The 20603-nt window shown below is 34.8% G+C and overlaps 2 protein-coding genes and 1 long non-coding RNA gene across 3 annotated transcripts; 2 read left to right on the top strand and 1 right to left on the bottom strand.

Annotated features, from left to right (window-relative positions):
• Nucleotides 1-3228: 3228 nt before the first annotated feature.
• On the top strand, nt 3229-11961 carry LOC120119497 (proline-, glutamic acid- and leucine-rich protein 1-like). The gene is made up of 13 exons (XM_039139310.1): nt 3229-3586; nt 3795-3911; nt 4774-4838; nt 5761-5866; nt 6474-6545; nt 6910-6969; nt 7079-7208; nt 7299-7489; nt 7659-7843; nt 9024-9151; nt 9973-10241; nt 10428-10671; nt 10860-11961. The coding sequence occupies exons 1-13, from the start codon at nt 3311-3313 to the stop codon at nt 11606-11608; spliced, it is 2592 nt and encodes an 863-aa protein (XP_038995241.1). The 5' UTR covers nt 3229-3310; the 3' UTR covers nt 11609-11961.
• Nucleotides 11962-14168: 2207 nt separating this feature from the next.
• Nucleotides 14169-16245, bottom strand: LOC120119496 (tRNA pseudouridine synthase A). Its single transcript, XM_039139309.1, has 2 exons — nt 14877-16245; nt 14169-14649 (listed from the first exon to the last, which is right to left on the bottom strand). Exons 1-2 carry the CDS (start codon nt 16151-16153, stop codon nt 14280-14282), a joined length of 1647 nt encoding a protein of 548 aa, XP_038995240.1. The 5' UTR covers nt 16154-16245; the 3' UTR covers nt 14169-14279.
• A 2410-nt stretch (nt 16246-18655) lies between these two features.
• On the top strand, nt 18656-19958 carry LOC120119238. Its single transcript, XR_005515819.1, has 2 exons — nt 18656-18714; nt 19384-19958. It is a non-coding gene; the product is annotated as an uncharacterized LOC120119238 (long non-coding RNA).
• The last annotated feature ends 645 nt before the right edge of the window (nt 19959-20603 follow it).

The following is a 20603-nucleotide window of genomic DNA, read 5'->3' as shown; positions in this document are numbered from 1 at the left end:
ATAGGCGGTCAGTTTCCGGGTACTGTGTTTACCTAGGCAGTCACTTACTGTCGTGGAGTTCACGCAAGCAAAGGTCAGTATCTCGATCCACGGCTGAGGCCGAATATCGCAGTCTTGCTGATACAACTGCTGAGGTTCTTTGGGTAAAAGCTGTTCTCGTTGACATGGGTGTTGAGTTGTCGCAAGCTCCAGTTATATGGTGTGATAATACAAGTACTGTTGCCATGGCTGCTAATCCAGTCTTGCATGCTAAAGTTAAACATGTGGACTTAGATGTTCACTTTGTTAGGGAAAAGGTTACGGACAAACAACTTGTCGTCAATTATGTTCCAGCACACTATCAAATTGCAGATGTGTTGACAAAGCCATTAATTACAACTCGGTTTAAGGAATTACGCCAAAAGCTCAATGTGTTCTCATTGCAAAGACTTCAGTTGCACAAATGTTGAGGTTCTTTATGCTTGAAGAAGTTGAAAAGCAGGGTGAATGTTGGAGAGTAAGTTTCACCAGGAAGGTGTGCCAACTGGATTGGTTTGTTGCTGCATTTTATAACTGCTTTCTGTTAAGGTTGTTAGGTGGTTAAGCCAGCTGTATATTGGGTTAAACTCACAGTGGTAACTCAGCAATCAGCGTGGCTATATTAATAGATCTTCGGATCAAGGCTAAGCATTCAATTAGCCTACATTCTGTTTTTCCCTTTACTTTCTCTCCTTTTATTTCTGGTTTTTTTTAACTGTGTTCCACATAGTTTTAACAAAGTCCCCTCCGAGAAGCCATGTAAAATTTGACCCTGGGTCCAACTCAACTAAATGATCCCACAAATTGATACAGACCGCGATACTCGGGCTCGCATACACCACAATGATGAAAACATGACGACCTAATAACCAAATACCCCCACTAAAGCAATTAACAATGCGGATGACCACGACTTTAATTGTATCCCTCCACAATAACCAAATACCCCCACTAAAGCCATGTGCCTCAATGCGAAAAGAGTTAAAAGAGCCCAGAGACCCAATAACCTCATCTGCTTACTCTAGGTTCAAGCAAAACCACCAACGAAAGGTTATATCCTGCCATAAACTGACGAAATTAACGACGATAACTAGGGCTTATGACACCCTGACAATTCCAAAACATGCAACTAAACATGGTAAAAGGATAAGAAGGAAACCTCAGAGTTAAGGAACTTCAATCCTCTCCTTGACATGCTCCACAAGAACCCCCAAATCAGCACTGGAAGGCAAGTCCGCCTCCATATTCGAAGCAGTCGAAGTCGGCTAAATGTGGCCACTGCTCCCCACATTATCCAGCATCACAATTGCGGATTGAACCCATTCCTCTAGAAGAGGGCGATTTGGTGCTTTATAATGTAAACTCTTTTTCACCCGGAGACTTTTGCTACCCACGTCCTTTCGCCATGCTAGATTTCCACCCTTACTTAATGCCACCCTCTCTCGAATTCCTCATCTCTTCTCAACTGTACCGTCATTTATCTGTACCGTCACGTGTACAGAACAAACGGGGCTACACTCATAGTGTCCAGGCCTGATCGGATTTGCAGCATATTGGATACGTCCCTAAGCTGTTTCCTGTTCAAACTAGCCGATATGCCAGCCTGAGATGCACATTGCTGCTAAAATAATTGTCATATTGTGTCTACTCTTGTAAGAGAATTTTCTTAGAGGGAAAATAATTGATCACATCTTATCTAACTAATATATTGGTAATTTTAAAAAAAAGTTATCTTCATCAAATTTTATGTCTTAAATCAATATAATCAAATTAATTTATAGTTATAAATTTGATTAATTAATCGACTTAATCAAAATAAAATCTTGTAATTATTCATTATAAATACCAACTTATTTTTTTAATCATATCCTTAAATATAAGTCTTATATACATATTTAACAAATAATTAATCGAATACATATCAACAGAGATTGTTTATTAGCTCGTGCAGTGTGGGAGGGGTTAGCAATTCATTGGCCTTCTCAACATAACTCGACTGATTTTCAACGGTGTTTTGGGTGATTTTTAACTCATCTTTCAATTAGTATGAGACCAATTATTTTTGTCGGCATTTGGGCATTGTGACATGCACGCAATTTACAAGACCATGAAGGGAAAAAGATGGGGGTACATGAGATTATTACCTCTATTTGTGCTCAATGTCAAACTTTGCCATGACAAATGTGAGGATCCAACCGTCCCAGTCAAGCTTTCTCGCTCAGTGGAGTCCACTGTCTCCCCTGTCTGTCAAAATAAAATTCGATGCATGTTTCAAAGAACCATGGAATACAACATGGTCAAGCATTTTAATCAGTGATGTTGCGAGTAACCATTCACGGCGTAGATCTTGCTATTGATTTGGGCTTCAGGGATGTGGTGATCGAGGGAGATTCAAAAGCTGTAATCTCAAAGTTATCCTCAGAGAATACTGATTACTCTGAGATCAGTGCGCTAATATGAAAAGCAAAAGGCAAAGCGAGGGGTTTACTGCATGTACATATCGACATACCCTCCGGTCGGGTAACAAAGCAGCACACTTGTTGGCGACGATGCATAATCACGATGAAGGCAATCGGTTATGGATCGAGGAGGCTCCTCGAGTAGTGGAAGAGCAAGCTGTTGAGGATAGGCGTGGTTGGAGCCATCGTAGGATGCTCTCTCTTCGTCTGGTTGAAATGTGAATAAGTTCTATTTTGTTATGTTGGTATTCGCCACTTGAAACTTTCATGGGTTTTAGTTGGGTTGTGGAGAAGACAATTAACCGGCTTTTCTTTTTGGTAGTGGTGTTTGTTTTATTTTGTGTGTTTTGCTTAGTTGTACTCTTGTTTAGATTTCTCGAGACTTATATTTTGTTTCTTTTGTTTATTTTATTCAATAAAAGATCGATTTAGTGTTTTGATAAAAAAACAAATAATTAATCTAAACAAAATAAAAAATACACAAAATGTGTTATTTTATTAACCCTAAATTCAAATGCTACAACCCTTTTCTAATTTTCTTTTTATTATCAGCAGTTTACCTCTTCATTACCCAAAACTCACATTTTCTTGTATTATTTATTTGAGTAAACTACAAAGTTGGTTCTCTAACTAAATATTATTTTTAATATAGCCACTGAAAATTAAAAAAATTACAAGCAAGCCAACAAATTTGGATGTCGTCATATAAAGTTTATGTTTTTATTTGTCAGACATAAACCCTAAACCCTTCTCAACAAAAACACAAGCTTTACGCACTCTGTATTTTTTTCTCTTTGGTGGCATAGAGAGAAAGCAAGTCCATTTCTTGAACAATGGCGAAGTTGGATCAATTTGAAAACATGTACGATGTTGGATCGAAGCCTCCGATGCTTCGGAATCTGATTAGACACTACTTACCCGCCGCGAACCACCCTCGCGATCTGAACACCAGCTGTTTTGAGCTTCCCAAACTGGTTTCAGTCCTTCAAACGCACCGCCTCTTGTCGGAATCGGACTCCCACTCCGTGGACCCAAAACTCATTAACGCCTGGAAATCTGCCGTTGATGATTGGCTCGGTTGCTTGTTATCGTTGCTCTCTAGTGACATGGTATATTTTTCAATTCTTTCTTTAGAAGTCCCTAATTGTTTTCCTATGAATGGATGTGGTTATTTCGCATTTTCCTTCCCAAAGCTGAAAAAGAACTGTTAATCTAGTTCTGGGCTGTGGCTATAGAGAAGCATTATGTTAATTCGTTTTTGTAACTAATGTTCAACTTGTAATTTGGGTTTGTTCAATCTTATGTAAATTTTTGCAGTCAGATAAATGTTGGGTTGGAATCTGTTTGCTTGGGGTTACTTGTCAAGAGTGCAGTAATCAACGGTTTTTGACTTCGTACTCTGTTTGGCTTGACAACCTTCTATCACATATTCAGGTATATGAAGTATCACATTAAGATAGATTTTTTTTCTATCTACTTAAATTTCATGCAAGTGGGCTATTTTTTAATTTAACTTTTCAAAAGATTGTTTGTGTGAGAATATGACTATGATGCGTGAAAGATCGCTGTTTTACAATGTGAAGTTATTAAGTTTGTTGGGAATACATTTCAAATCTTCATTTCCAGTGGACAAACGTAAGTCTGGTTTAAATTAGTTGTTTAAGAACACATTGAAATTAGCAATTTTTTTAACATTTAAGTGGCCAACAATATTTTGTTGGTTGTCGATAAACTTATTATTAGTTGTTCAAGAGATTAACAAGAGTTAGTGAGTATACAGATAGTAACAAAAGCTTTAGATGGTGTGATATCTATATGGTTAGAGATCAAAATTAGATGGTGCTTCTGATTTCAGTTGGCCTACATGTTAGATTTTCTAACTTGTTTTTTTATGAGTAGTAGATGGCAAGTTAGCTATAAAGCTTTTATGCTTTGTGCTACTGAATCATGATTTGTTTCTTATGCTGCAATGAATAAAAGAACTATGAAATCTTTATTGTAACAATCATGGCTTGTCTTTGAATTTTATGAGAGCCTAAATTTCTTTCAACATTTAATGTGTTTTCTGGTATGTCTGTGTGCACGTAGAATATTTTGCCTCAATTCTTAATATTCTTTTTTGATGTAGTTAACAATCATGGCTTGTGTTTGAATTTTATGAACACTTGAATTTCTTTCAGTGTTCAATTTGTTTTGTGGTGTGTCTGTGTACACTTAGGCATATTTTGCTGCAGTTCTTAATATTATTTTTTTGATGTACTTGGTGATGCATGTCATATTTTTTTGTTCTAAACAGCCTCCTTCAGACTCTCAACTTGTGAAGATTGCTTCTTGTACCTCACTATCAGATCTGTTGACAAGGTTAGATATCTGTTGTTCTTGTCAACAGTAACACATATAGCATGAATAGGTCCTGACATATGCATACACACACATTTCAATACATTATTTTACTAATAGGATTTATGCTGATAGCAGTTGCTTTCTTGTAACTACCAAACTTTTGTGATTACTTATTCAAAGGAGGGAAGCCAGTACAGTTCAAGGTTAGATTAAAGTCAAGATGTAATGAGTATTGAGTATGCTACAGTGTGAAATCTAAGTCGAGACCTAAGGTTTATTTATCAGAGTCAATACCTTTGCGATCCACTTATAGAGGATTCTGAATACAATAGTATTATACTGTAAGGTATTACTAATCTAGTGAAGTTTGACATTATACTAATCCCTAGAAATCAGAAAACCATTTATCTTCTTATTTATGGTAATATAGGGAACTTTTGTAATTACTGCTAATCTCGAATCTCCTGCACTCCCCTCATGTTGGGAAGCAGATATTTTCCTCTTTTCTTGCTCACTGTCTTTTAAAATGACGTTCTTATCAATCCTCTCGTTATAATGTCTACTAATTAGCTATTTGCAGAAGTTTATGGAGTGCAAATTAATCTACTTTCAACTTAATTCTTTTTAAAATGTTTGTAAACCTCCACATGTTTAGTTATGTCATGTTGAATTGGATGAGGTATGTTGATTGCAAAGTTTATGTCCCAAAGATTGTTTCATTTCACCATAAATTTCCAAAGCTTTTTGAAACGAAAGCTTATATTTATATAAGTTATTTACTTTTGCATATCGCTGGTGCATGGCCATGACTTTTGCTTCAGTTACTTGTTTTGTGATAGCAATTGTTCCAAACAGCAAATTTTAGTGCTCCACATTCTCTATGACATATACCGTAAAAAATATTTTGTAACTTGGAGAGCTACACTTTTTGTTTAACTAGATTGGCTAGATTTTTTGAGGTAAAGAAAGATGCGAATTCGCTTGCCGGGAAGCTCATCCAACCTGTTTTAAAGCTCTTAAATGAAGATAATGTGGAGGCTGTTTGGGTACGTTGTGTATTTCAATGTTTTCTTTTTTGTGCTGTACCTACCAAACTTATATAGATAGAAATGCCTCAAAGACATTGTACTTGTGATTCGTTAAAGTTTCATTACTGTTACTGTAATATTTTTCTTCAAAACATATGATGTTTAGAATTATAATGTGTTAGCAAGTTTTATTGTAAGGGATGGTAGCTCAGATTCAAAAAGATATGAGAAGGCATTCTTTCTTTCGTTCTTTTGCATGCATGTATAATTGCATGTAGATAGAGGCAACATTAGTTGAAAACTTTTAAACTTGGCAGGAAACGGAGGGATGCATTCTTAAGTTGAATGACTTCTATTTGCTCATCTTGTTGCTTTCTAGTTTTGTTTAACATCCTTGTTGTGTCATGTGCTGTAGGTTTGGGGAAATATAATTATGTTTTCTATTTCTTAACTTGGTTACAGAAAAAGAGAGAGTCCTTGTCTTTTCAAGGACCTCTTTTGTACAAGAAGTCTAACCTAATTTAAATTCTATTTAAAATTTAAATTAGAGATAAACTAGGAGACTTATCCTAACTAACTATTTACAAATAGTAACATAAATCTTATCTATAATCTACATGTGCAGGAAGGAGCAGCTAGCTTATTGTACACCCTTATAACATTCTTTCCAGCTTCTATCCATCATTCTTATGACAAGGTAAGCATATTTGCATTACAAGACTTCCGATTTTCGGTAATTGTTAAGTAATGTACAGACCGATGAGCATGAATATGCCCTACTCCCTGACATATCTATGTTGAATATTCATGGTTGTTCACTTTATGATAATATACCTTAAGAAAACTTGGTTCCATTTATTTCCGATATGGATTCGTGATTAACAACTATCCCTTTCGTTCATCATCGAAGATATGGTGTATTTATAGTACTTCTTTTATTTGTAATTGACTATGGTAACTCCTTAAACTAGAAGCATGAAATAAAAAAATGTAGAAACTTCGTCAATAATTTTTGCATGATAACGAATTTACTTTGTACCTGTTGAAAATAATTTTTGCAGGTTGAAGCTGCTATTGCTTCAAAAATTCTTTCAGGGAAATTTAGTACTATAACATTAAAGGTAAATAGTTTCTCTCTTCTGTTATTTTGGTATGAGAAAAAGAAAAGACAGAGGTAGTGTGGGCATATTCCTTTACACACTCTTCTTTTTTGTCTGGTTCAATCTTCAGAAACTTGGCTATTGCTTAGCATTACTCCCAAAATCAAAAGGAGACAAAGATAGCTGGTCCTTAATGATGCAAAAAATTTTGATATCAATTAATGATCACCTCAACGAAGCCTTTCAAGGTGTAGAAGAAGGTAAAATACTATAATTTAACTCCTTTATGGATAAGTCTTCATTTTTCTTGAGGTAAATAAGTAGATGAATCTGTTTTGAATAACTTGCAGAAGCTAAATACGATGAAGCTAGGAGATTATTGGTTACTCCCGGAAAAGATCTGCCATCACCTTTAGGAGGTCATACCTCATTGGAAGGCGGCTCTTATAACAGAACAAGTTCTGAAAGATTACCTACAGCAACTATCTCTACTCTCATGTTTTGCTGTTGTAAAATGCTTACAAGTTCATACCCAGTTCAGGTATTATCATAGGCTTTCTTTTATTTGAAATAGAAATTGGGATCTATGTAAATGTGGTTTTATAAATTTGAGGCCATCAAAGATTATTCTGACTTATTGTTTTCTTCGGAGCTATTGGTCCATCAGAATCATGCCCTTTTAAGCTACATTTATATGTTTTTATTAACAGGTTAGTGCTCCAGTTCGTTCAATCTTAGCTCTTGTTGAGAGGCTGCTGAGGGTTGATGGTTCTTTGCCACCCACCATGCTGCCATTTATGACTTCTTTGCAACGGGAGTTAATGTGTTCAGAACTTCCAGTCTTGCATGCATATAGTTTGGAGCTTCTAATTGCAGTTATAAAGGGGATGCGCAGGTAGCAAAGAGCTGCTTCTTTTACTACAATGTTTCTTATTATTCTTTAAAAGAAAGTAGGCATATATGACCTTAAAATGCTGCTCTCACTTTACCTGCTTATGTAACTAGTTGAACTTTGATGAAGTACCTTTTCAAATTGGAGAGTGCCCCTTTTGTGTTTCTCCCTGATATGATTCTCCTTGTCTGAAGTTGAAATTTTGTTCATCTACTAGCTCAAAATTTCAATTTTAGTCCCTTTACACCAATTTTAATGAAATTAGCCTTTTCACTTTTACAGGATTGAATTCATTAAAAATGCTGTAGAGGGACTAAAAGACAGAACAATTGAGACGATAGGGTGACCGAATATAAACTTCGGCTCTTCTCTTTATGATATCTTTTCTGATCAAAATACTTTACTACATCTTGTCATAACCTGGATTCAATAGTTAGGTCCATTTTGAACTTAAACAAATCAATTGGGAACAAAAAGACAACTTCCTTGTCCTTTGCTTGCATATATGCTGTACTTCTATGTGTACTTTTTTTTTTCCAATGAAAGCTAATTCCATTATTTATTTCCTTTATTTTGTTTGCCCATGCTTATTTGCTTACACCTTTTTTTAAATGCAATCCCATATTCGATTTTTTTTACTTTCTATATTCTGTATTATGCTGATTATAGATCTGTTTGTTTATTGTGTATGCTCCAGTGCTTTTTCCATGCTGCATTTGCATCAATCTTTCTCAGTGCTGTTGTTGGATGGATACCTACGAACACACATTATGAAGTGCGCAAATAAATTAGGCTACTTAGCATACATGTAGTATACAAAAGAACACTAAAATGCCAATGAATTGAAGATGTCACACTGTTAAGGTTCAATATATCTTTAAAGCCTGAAAGAGATTGAGCAATGCACCTTCTTTAAATACCTGTTTAGCTTCCTCCACCATGTGATTTATTTTAAAACCTTATGATTGTTCTGAACTTAATATTAGTAAAATATGTCGTTCCTCGTTTAAGCAATCATCTTCTTGCTTCTTTCCCAGCTTTCGTCTTTGCTCTCTCTCTCACACACTCTGTATATACATATACATGTGTCTATTCCTTATAGATTTCATCCCTGTACGATTTGTTGTTGGTTGATTTAAAAAGTTAATTAGTAGCTTTATCCTTATCTTGATTTTGTTTGCAGGCAACTGTTACCACATTCTGCATACGTTGTGAGAGTTGTTACAAGATATTTCAAAATATGTGCTCTTCCTGAATTGAGAATAAAGCTCTATTCAGTCATAAGGATGTTGCTTCTATCTATGGGTGTTGGTATGCACTAATACTTTGATCAGCTTTAAAATTTTTACCTCCTATGCTATCAAACATCAGTCTGTTACCATCTGCTTCCCCTGAATACTGGTGCCAACATACATATAAGATTCTCAAATTGTCCCATCTTAGAATGAAAATAAATGAGAACCTACCTTAAAGATTGAATTTCACTGTGGCAGAGATAAAACATTATTTTGGCCATATACTTATCTGAAACTTCCAGAAGTAACATTTCTGACCAGTAGGATATTTAACAGTAGCTACATAGAACCTATAGATTGCCACGAAGTGGTATGTCCTGCTTGCTACTAAAACAATACTTGTTTCTGGCAACCAAAGGTTCTTATCACAATGTTGATGCATTTTTGTTCGGCTCATCCTCATTAATAGCTATATATTGGTTGGTGGTTGGTGTGTATTTGCTGCTGTTGCTTTACAATATATGCGACTAGGAGTGACATGTGGTTATTTGTGCTATGGTAAAAAAAGAAACAAACAACAAACATTTTAGCATTTTGAGGCTATATATTAAATGTGTTAATAATGTGATTACAAAATGCTTTTGGTAAATGAATAATGTAGAATTTTGATGATTCCTTCTGCTGAATGTTCATGAAACTTGGTGAAAGTTGAAAGACTGGAGACTGTCTTTTTCAATTGATAATGTTTTAGAATACTAATGGAACATGGGATGGGTTGGTACTTTTTGTCATGTAGGATTATTAGAGTTGATTTTACTGTTGTGGTCTTCTGTTGTCACGGAGATTAGCTTTGTGTTAGAATACTTATATGCAGCCTTTCTTTCTCTTTTAAACCAGGAATGGCTATATATCTTGCACCAGATGTCATTGACAATGCTTTTAGTGATCTGAATTCTCCTGCTGGTGAAGATTTTGAGATATCACCTGCGAACACTGGCCCTGCTTTGCTGCAGCCTAGCAATAGGAAAAGAAAGCATGGTACTAAAACTGGATCTATGGAGAAGCAAGGAGCTAGTCCGAAAGTTGGAGAATCCAATACCCATCAAACGACTCCAATCACTGTAAAAATAGCTGCAGTTGACTCTTTGGAACTTCTTCTGACAGTGGTATGCGAAACACTACTGCATTTACTGAAAATTATCACGTGATGTGATAACTTGGTTGTTCTTATAGTAAATATGATTTAAGCTTATCGAAAATGTGTATAATACCATATTGATGGTCTGTGATTTTATAGTTCATAATAGTTGACAAGTATTCAATGTGTATAATACTATGTTGATTTTTGAAAGGGTGCTGCTTCAAAATCTGATAGCTGGCGATCAAGCATTGATAGTCTTTTACTAAGGACAGCAATAAATTCTTGTAAAAGGGGATGGGGGAATGTGGAAAACAATGTTTTCCTTCCCCATGAACCAGCCTCGGTATGGGCAGATTTCCAGCTCTCGTCATTACGTGCGCTCTTGGCATCATTCCTTGCCCCAGCTCGTGTCCGCCCGCCATATTTATCTCAGGGTCTTGAACTTTTTCGTAGAGGTAACTACTTTCTGCATGGCAACACTGTTCTTCGTTTTTCTCAAGTAAAATGACAATTAGAATGCGTTATTTTCCTTGAGATAATAATGTTTACAATGCTTTTGAGGGTTCAAACATTAACTAAGCACATTTTCAGTTCAAGACCTTTCTCAACTTGTCTCCTTATGGTGCTTATATGGCTCTTCCAGGTAAACAAGAAGCTGGAACAACGCTCGCACAATTTTGTGGTTATGCTTTGTTCTCTCTGGAGGTGCTCATACATCCCCGAGCCCTTCCTCTAGATGATTTCCACCCTGCTTATCATAACCCTACTGATGGAGCTAGCAATAGATTCCCGGAAAATACTTACTCCGGCAGTCAGAAACAAAATTCATTGTTTTTAAGTGCCGCTCAGAGAACAGAAGAAGGTGCTATCAAATCACATGATGATGATTTATATAACAAGTGGCTTGAAAACGAAAACAATGCTTTCAAGGATATGAGGGATACATCTAGACCAAATGATTCATCATTAGCAAATGTTTTAGAGGTAAGCGAACAAGAACCAGCAGCAGCTAATGCAGATTTGCATATGAGAGGCGAAGATGAAATCGTGGTGCAGCCCCGGCGCTTAGAAGAACCAATTCCAAAGTCTCAGGAAATTGTTTCTGCCAATGCGGACACAAGTCGTCCTGCAGTTGGAACAAATCTTGAAGGTGGTCAAATAGAATCTAAGAAGGTTCTTTCTGCTTCTGATAGATTAAATGATATTGATCACGATATGTTGTCTGGTGTCGATAAAGCCAATTTCGATACCGTTGGAAGAAAAACCTCATCAACCTTGCCAAATGTAGAAAAGGGTAGTTCATCTATGACACATCTGGAAAGTGAGTCATCCATGGACTCTTTTCCCAACATTGTTGATGCTGATCCTGATACTGATTCTGATTCTGACTAGGAACATAGGGTGAGAGGAATGGTAATCAATCAACTGTTTAAGTGAACGGAATCTATGACGACATAGGTGGTCTGTACCATGTTTCTTATTAGCAAATTTCCAGAACCAGCCGTTGCGAATCTGAGCAAACTGAGAGGAACACAGAAAGAAGAAGAGCGGATTAAATGTTTCTTTTGTTTATTTCAACATTATGTTTTGGAGAATGGAGATCGGACGGGACATCGATTATGAGGTAAGGCAAGGTGACTTGAGACAACCGGTAGAAAATATATAATATATTCATGGTGATTGTTGTTAGTTGTTACCACAAGGCTATCTTGTAAAAGATGTGTTCCATTGTTTCTGAGATTGGCTGTTTTATTTTTAGCACATTTATTTATGGATGAAAATTTTTCCTTTTCATTTATTTTTCTATCTGGGGTGAGTGTAAGGTAATATTTGTTTAAAAATAACTTTCATCTATTTGACATTGAACGTTCACACCCTTGATAGTTTTGGTACTTAAACTCAAAATCTCAAAGAATAACAATAATTATTTTACTATTGAGATCACTAGGTTCGTGTGGTGTGTGGTTACAGTATTTTGCTTGGTGTTACTAGGGATGGTAAAAGAAACTGAAATTGACTAATTTTAACCTGATCCTGCAATATTGAGTTGTATTTTTTAAAAAAGTAAAATATAAATTTAATCCCTTAAAAAGCATGAAATAATAAATTGTGAAGTGGAATTGAACCTCTTCTGTTTTTATTACATTAATCTAATGTGGTAACACTCCCAAATCATTGTGTTATATGGCTACGGATTACCCTGAATGTTCTCGTTGTGTTAAACTTTGTCATAAATTCTCATGTGTACAGAGTCTACACATAACTACATTATCTACCTCAAATGCTAATTTGGAGAACTAAACTTTTCGGTAAGTGATTTGGATAGATAAAAAGTTGGTATTCTTTTTTAATCATCAATATTCTAATTTTCTTTATGATTTTAGGCGTGTACCACTCAAATTGAAAGGTTTAGAGATTTTATACAATCCAAAGAGTTCACAAAGGGTTTAGCATTTCATTCCTACTTCTTTAAAGAAAGGACTTGCAGTGAGCTTTATCTATGATTATGGGTATTAATAGTTGAGTGTGTTTCCTAATTAATGAGATTGTGTGATTTGGTTTTAGTGTCACTTTGGGGATTTATTTGGGTTTGTATGGTTTAGTGTTAATGTTACTTATGGTTTGCTTATGATTTAATTGAGTTTGTATAATTTTATTATAATGGTGTCCTGTGATTAAATATTAATAAAAAGAAAGGATAATTTTATATGAACAAGTTATACAAAAACAACTGCATTGTGGTAAAAGTCTTCCTACAGATATTCTCAAAGCTTCATTTCCTTGTGGGATTGGACCTTCTCAACTGCTCGCCGTAAAGGCCTTCATACAGATACCCTACTGCATTGTTGAGCTTCAATTTTTCATCGAACACGGTCGTTTTTCACCCATCGTGTTCTTCTTTGACCGATGAATCATCAGAATATGGTTGGCCACTTTAGTGCACCTTATCATCGTTGGTCGAAGACACGAAAAACCTCGCATAATTTATCTCAAACACATCTTTATTCGTGTATGGTTCTTGTGGTTTAAATCTAGCAGATTGCCTTCTTAAACATGCCCTGCAATCAAAACATAAGAGAAACCATTTTTCTCCCCTTTGTCATAGTGAAGTTTTCAAATAAGAAACTAAAGATGATTGAAAATGATTTGCACTTAGCGACAGAAAATCTGCAATTGCCAATTTACTCCTTAGCTTGGACTGGATTTAAGTCCAAATTCAACAGATTTATTTTTTTTATTAGATAATATAAATATCATTAACCATTTGACTAATTAATGAATCTGAACAAATTTAATCATATTCATGAAAACCCAGTGTTTCCTTATGATGTGGAAACCAAAAAACTGTGATTTCACCTTTCCAGTATTTAGTCTCAACAACCAATTTATCAAGTTAAAATGTGATTTTCAGAAGACATAACAATAAAATTACACTCTAATATTTGATAAAAATAATTATTTTTATTTTTAAATACTTTAGCTTTAATATTTTAGTTTAAAATAAAATACTTACGATTGGAAAAAAAAATCATTAATTGATTAACAAGTATGTCTTGGCAAACTGAAATCTAGACATGGCATAACCATATGAGATGCAACACCAATGAAATACAATTTTAAGTTGATTAATTATTTTAATTTTGGGGTTGTTAATTTTTCGAAATCTTAACTACCCTTCTCTCCATAAAGCCAGACATTTCTCATACTTCGTTAGTGCCCAGCAAGGTGACGAGTGATGGAAAAAAAGGGTTTTTACATTCCTGTAAATGCCATAAGCATGAACTTAGTTGAAAAGTTACTTTGGATGCCGACAATACGGACCCGATGTGTGCCTCCGAAACCAAGTCTTCTCTTCGGTTGACGGCAAGCTGATGAATGTGGCATCGAAACCAGATGAATTTGTGCCATTTTCCTTCCAGACACTATCAGCCTTGTAATTAGCACCAGAAATCAAATCACAGAGTTCCAAATGAAACAGAAAGACCATCCAACTATAACTTGATAAAATTATGTAAAATAGTTAGTTTTTCATAGAGACTGTGTATCGTAATGTTCTACTCTTTCACACTTTAATCTCAGCAGAGTCTCCGTTTTTCTCCACCGTGTTACTTTGGTCTTCAACGATGTCTACACCATCATCAACCTTAGGACTCTTCTTACCCTCGATTGTGTCTCTGCTGCAGGCCTGTAAATCGGGATAGTTTCTGTCGTTTAGAGAATGCAACCATAGGGCCACAGTTCCTTCCTCGCGCTCCGTGGAGCCGATATGAGAGTATATAAATTTCATTTTGAATTCCTCTGCCTCTTCTTCATAGTCTTTCATGGACAACTCTTCATGACTATCTTTCCATTTTTGGTTATAAGAAGAAAAGAAGCAATCGTCCAAGTACAAACCAACCTCGGGTGCCGTAGGTACATTGATGCATACATCCCTGAAATTCATCAAGATACGTATTAACCACAAACTAAAATTCGTTCACAGATTCGGAGGGTCATTTTCTCTAAAGTATCTATGTTTAACACCTGTGTCAGACACATTCGGATTTGGTACACGGTATCCTCCAAATATATTAAGTATACCATACTAAACACATACCAATTCAACAAGCATCCCAAATCCGGATAGCATAGCAATTCAATTAAAAACTAAAGTACTTACTTTCGCAATGCAGTTTCAATGAGAGACTCGGGAGCACAATTCCTCATGACAGCAACAGCCACACCGATCATCTTTCGAATCTGATGAAGCATGAAGCTCTGTCCCACAACCTCACACTTGACAAAATCAATGCCCTTGACAGTAACAACCTTGTTCGCGTGAAATGAAACAATATAGCGACGTGCAGCAGGGTCTTCGGCTTTTGTTCTTGTAGTAAAGTTATGGAAGTTGTGAGACCCGACATAGTGATTCAATATTCTATTGAATCTCTCCTGTTCTTCCTTACCGTAACAAAAACCTCTATCCACTTTCTGTTCTACATCAACTTTATCTTCCAAAACCCCAGAATCATCCATTTTGGTAACCTTTTCCTTAAATTCAGAAGTCAGGTTATCTACCTTAATTGCATTTTCTGCATCTCCAATGTTCGATGAAATGTCAGACCGAACTACTGTTGACTTGACTACATTAACTTTATCTTCCGCAACCCCTGAATCATCCACTTCAGTAACCTCCTCTTTAAGTTCAGATATCAGGTTATCTTCCTTAACAACATTTTCTGCATCTCCACTGTTCGACGAAATGCCGAACTGAACCAAAGTCGACTTGGATTCAGGACTACGCTTGCCCATGATGCCTATGACTTTACGACCTCTTTCAGAACATTCCAAGCATTTCACGAGCTCATTACCGGACCCTAAACTAGCCATAACACTTTCCCTATCTCGATGACAACTAGGATCAAGAGCAAAAACAGGGATAAGATAAACATACCGCCGTCGATCACAAAACTTCTTTGCATTAAAAGAGGCTGTCACACGCTTATACCCGAATATCCGAATCTGGGTTGGAAGCATCTGATTAAGGCGTTCCACGAGGCCAGGCGGGTCAATGTAAAACCGCCCAGAAACGACCTGACCAACAGCGCTTACGCCCTTATCGGTTCGGGCCGACCGAGCCCAGTCGTAACGTTTGGGGTTGCCACGATCCTGCTCGGGGACGGCGCCGGCGTGGAATAGCGCTTCTTCGAGGTCACCTTCGATGGTTTTGGCTCCTGGGTTTTTTTGCATTCCTTGATACCCGACACCGCAGTAGGCAAAGAAAATGGCGATTTTGCGGCGTTTGTATCTCTGTTTCTTGGTGCCGGTTGCCGATGCGGCGGCTTCTTCGTCGTCGGACGTTGCGGTGGTAGACATTTTGGGCTTTTTAGGGACAGGTTCCTGCAGCTGTGGCGGCGATGAAGTAATTTTGGTGACGGGGGTATCTGAAGTGTCCATGTTTCGTTTCTAGGGCTCTTAAGGTGACGGAACTCCCCACTTGCTGCACTTCAACTCTTGTGGGCACTCAAGCCTCCAAGTTAAAGAGTAATTTTTTTGAACTAACATTACTAATTATATTAAATTAAAAATAAATAATTAAAAATATTTAAGAAGTTTGAAAAAATATATATTTATAAAAGTCAAATATTTTTGATATTACACAAACTAATGGTTTAAGAATAAAAATATCATAAAAATAAATAATTAAAAATTTAATCAAATAACTAAAAAAATGATAAAGTTAAATAAATATTATTAACCAACTGACAATAACAATGACGTTTTGTTAGTAAAATGTAAATTAACATTATCAAAACTCAATAATAATATATTTTTGATGATTACAAATATTTATCAATATTAAATTTAAAAGTTTTAAATTAAAGATATATTTATAAAATAATCAAATAAATATTATTTAAAATAAAAAAATTGATATTAAAACTAACCCTGAAAAATGTGTTACAAAAGTAAACAAAGAACATGTTATCAGAGAGAATCTAATTGGTAAAATCATTTTTAGATGATTGTTGGATTAAGAAGGAAATGATTTTTATACTCCAACAATTGTATTCTTTTTCTTCTTTAAATTCTTCTCTTTATTTTAAACTAAGGTATTAAATTGGAGATTTATGTTTTTCTTTAAATGAGAGTTAAAAGATCAATTAATTGTGCGTTATCAGGGGCTACTTTTATAATTTTTTCAAAAATTGGGGCTCAATTTTCCTCAATATTTTTCTAACATTGGTTATTAAAGACTTAACTATATTCAACTTATTATTAGAGGCCTAATTTTTTTAATATTTGTTATTAGACACATATTTTTAAAATTTAATTTCTTTTCTAATATTTATTTGTTAGTATGAGTCCAATTTTTCAGTACTTTTATTAGAGGTCTATTTTTTCAGTATTTGTTCTAATTTTTTTTAGTATTTTTTATTATGAGCATACTCTTAAAATTTATTTTTTAAATATTTATTATTAAGAACCCTATTTTTTTAATACTTGATATTATGGAGCTGCCCTTAAAATGTAATTTTTTCAACACTTATTATTAGGAACAATTACTTAAATAACGTTCTGTAACTACAACGATGACCGTTATGCAATGATAACGACATCATCCAAAATCACGATATTTATAAGCCTTATGTCCGCACTAGCCTATGTTATTAAAAAATTCACAACCACGATATCATGAATTATGTTCGCAATAGCGATAAACGCAACACAACCGAAGACATAAATACGAATTGTAACTTAAATCTTGATTAAGGGCCTATTTTTTTGTTCGCCCGAGAACTATCAAAATCTCATAAACGGGCCAGAAAGAAAATAAGTACAAACGTTGTTTGTACTTTATAGTTTAACTCAAGGATGATAGCGAACAGAACAAAAGTAACCTAATTATGACAACAAAACGGTGCTAATAAACCGACGGAGAGGTTACTTAGAAGAAGAAGAAACATGGAGAAGAAGAAAAAATAACCTGGAGAAGAAGAAGTGGGTGAGTTCACGAAAGTTTATTACCATGTCAGCAAAAAACTAATGAAGATAATGGTAGAGAGAAATGAAAATGAACTAAAAGTTCAATAATTGTATTGTAAGTTTCAAAATTTGGATGACCACAATACAAACGTCCTAAAAGTTTAGGAACTATTTATATATTTTACCCTAATAATTATTTTGTTATTTTTAAAATATTGGGGTTGAAAACACAGATTTCTTCATACTTTAATTATCATTCATATAATTTATTTTTATAAAATTTAGAGGGTTCAAAATAAAAATAAAAATATTATTTTTAAAGTAAAAGATCTTTAAGTCTCATTTTAAGAAAGATAGTTTAATTTAAATATTCATTTAAAAGTAAAATTTTCATATATCAATTTAAAATATACTTATATCATCCTATAACAAATATATAAAATTTTTTTTATTACTTATTTGGTTGATTCTTTGTTCGTTTGTATATGTTATTTCGATAATTTTTTAATATATGTGTTAGATGAGATTTTAGTTAAGGGGGAATTGATTTTTCATTCGTCTATTTTGAATAGTTTTAAAGTTTTTTTCCTTCATATCTTGTGTTAAGAGACTTTCAAAGTAATTTGTCTATGTATATAATTGCATTAACTGTTCATACTCTTACTCATTAGCTTGCTATTAGTCGCTCACCGTTATAACTATGTGATCTACGAGATATATTTATAGCTAATGTGATCTACATATTTATTATTTATTTATTGAATAAAATTATTTGTTTTTATTAATTAAAAATAATAATTTTTAATTTATTTTAAGCAATCCATAAAAAAATATAAGCTAAAAAATTATTTGCCAATTGTCTTTATCTACCGGCAGTTCATTGCAGATAACATTATGGATTTTATACAATAAAAAATTATTTGCCAATTGTCTTTATCTTTCTCCTTTTGATAAAAAAAACATGAAGATTGATTCTTTTATCTTCTTCTTTTGGAAAATTTATTAGTTCTTCGAATTGTTTTTTTTTTCTGGTAAGTAAATTTCCCTCTTTTTAATTTAATAAACCAAAGTTAAATTCATTTTTTGATTTCTGGGTTCTTGTTATTTTCTGATGTTTTAATATGGGTATCGATTGAACTTCTTTTCGTTTTTAATCTTGCTTCTGCTTAGCTCAATGGGTTGTTTTTGTTTTGGTAAATTGCAGATGCCTGGTTGTGATTTTTTAAGGGTTTTTATTTCCCTTTTTATTGTGAAATGGAACCCTAGAGTTCATTGAATTATTCTGGAAATATCACTTGGAGATAATTAAGTTTAATTTGAAGGTTTGTTCTGTCAGTGGAGAAGTCGGAAGCTTAGTGATATACATTTTGAGAAATAAAGTTCTGCACTTTCTGGTCAAAATTAGGTTTGGAAACTAGGGTTCTTGGATAGATTTTTATTTTTTTGCAACCATGAATAAGAATAAGCTGTGTGATGATGATTCTTGTTCAAATTGCGGATCAATTTTATTGTAATTGTTTATTTTATATCACTTTAATGTTATCTGGATTTGGATGAGTTCGGTTTTTCAAAAATAAGATCGTATATATGTCCGGAATGTGTTGGATATCGATTTTAGACGTGATCAAATGGCATAGTTTTCTCTTTTAAATCATCCCATTTTGACATGCATTTCCACTGCCATTTTTGACTAACTTCAGTGATGAACTCCCATTCATCTTCAACAAGATGAATGGGTTCTCCGATGTGGACGGCTTTGTGGAAATAACTGAATCCCTAGCAGAGATGATCAAGTTCGGGGCAAACGAACCATCGGTCGGACTTTTCTACATTCAACAGCACACCGAAAATGCCGTTCCAAACCTAGTTAATCTACATGATCATGTTGTAGAAGAGTCTCATCAAGTAATTTTACACATAGAGGACTCGGAAGATTCTATCACCATGGTGAGATCGATGAAGGAATGTGAGGTTTGATCCACGGTCCTGCTTCAAGCTTTAAGATGGGAAGAACTAACTCACGGGGACCAATGTCTTGGGGTCCTGGTTCTGGAAATATCCAGTTGGATAGCAGTAATTATTTTTCAACTGTAATCAAAGTCCATGATACAAAAAGCAAGTAATTTTAAGTGGCCACAACTTGATTCCAAGGAACATATGGAAACCGAGCCTGAGAAGCCACCTCTGCAACCAGCTGCACCATTGGTCCATTGTCGGTTGCATCCGCCAGCACCAGTTCAATTCCTGATACAGAAGCTGATGAGCTACCTGTATCAAGTCAAATGGCCAATGCACTCAACCAAGAAGATAAAAAGGAAGAAACCGAAGATGATGTAAAAGTTCCACATCACAATTTATCATTCTATGACGATTTCAAGGCCGAGAAAGAGGCTAAATTAGAACAATGGTTGCAAGGGAGTGAAGGCAAAAATGGATGAAAGCAAGGGGAGATAGTACACAAATGAGCTTAAGAAATATTGTTCTGTTGTATACATACGGATTGGCGTGATTTATCTGTCAGGTCTTAATTTTCATTTTTCGTGCAATACCGGTGTTATACGTATATTCAGGAAATTGTATTGGGATATTGCCCTATATATATCCTTCAAATACATGAAATTTCTTTAAAACCAAGTATACCTTGGCGGACACGCATTCACACTTACACTCGAGTTCGATGTTTAAGGTAAGTAAAAACCGAGTTCAATTTTCATACTTGCGTTTCTTGCTAGAGTAAAATTTAACATACCCGTGTTGGATACGTACTCGTTGCATGTATAGATACATATATCCAAGTAACTCATACCAGTCATCATAGATCAGAAATCCCAATGCTTGCTAATCGTTGTACAGTTTTTGAGGTTATATTATTATGCCGCAACCATTCAGATCGGGGTTGATCTTCTCAGTTTGTTTGATG

This window comes from Hibiscus syriacus, unplaced genomic scaffold, assembly GCF_006381635.1.
Source record: "Hibiscus syriacus cultivar Baekdansim isolate YM2019G1 unplaced genomic scaffold, ASM638163v2 tig00110332_pilon, whole genome shotgun sequence".
Classification (NCBI taxonomy): Eukaryota; Viridiplantae; Streptophyta; class Magnoliopsida; order Malvales; family Malvaceae; genus Hibiscus; species Hibiscus syriacus.
This window is presented reverse-complemented; position numbering and strand designations above follow the sequence as displayed.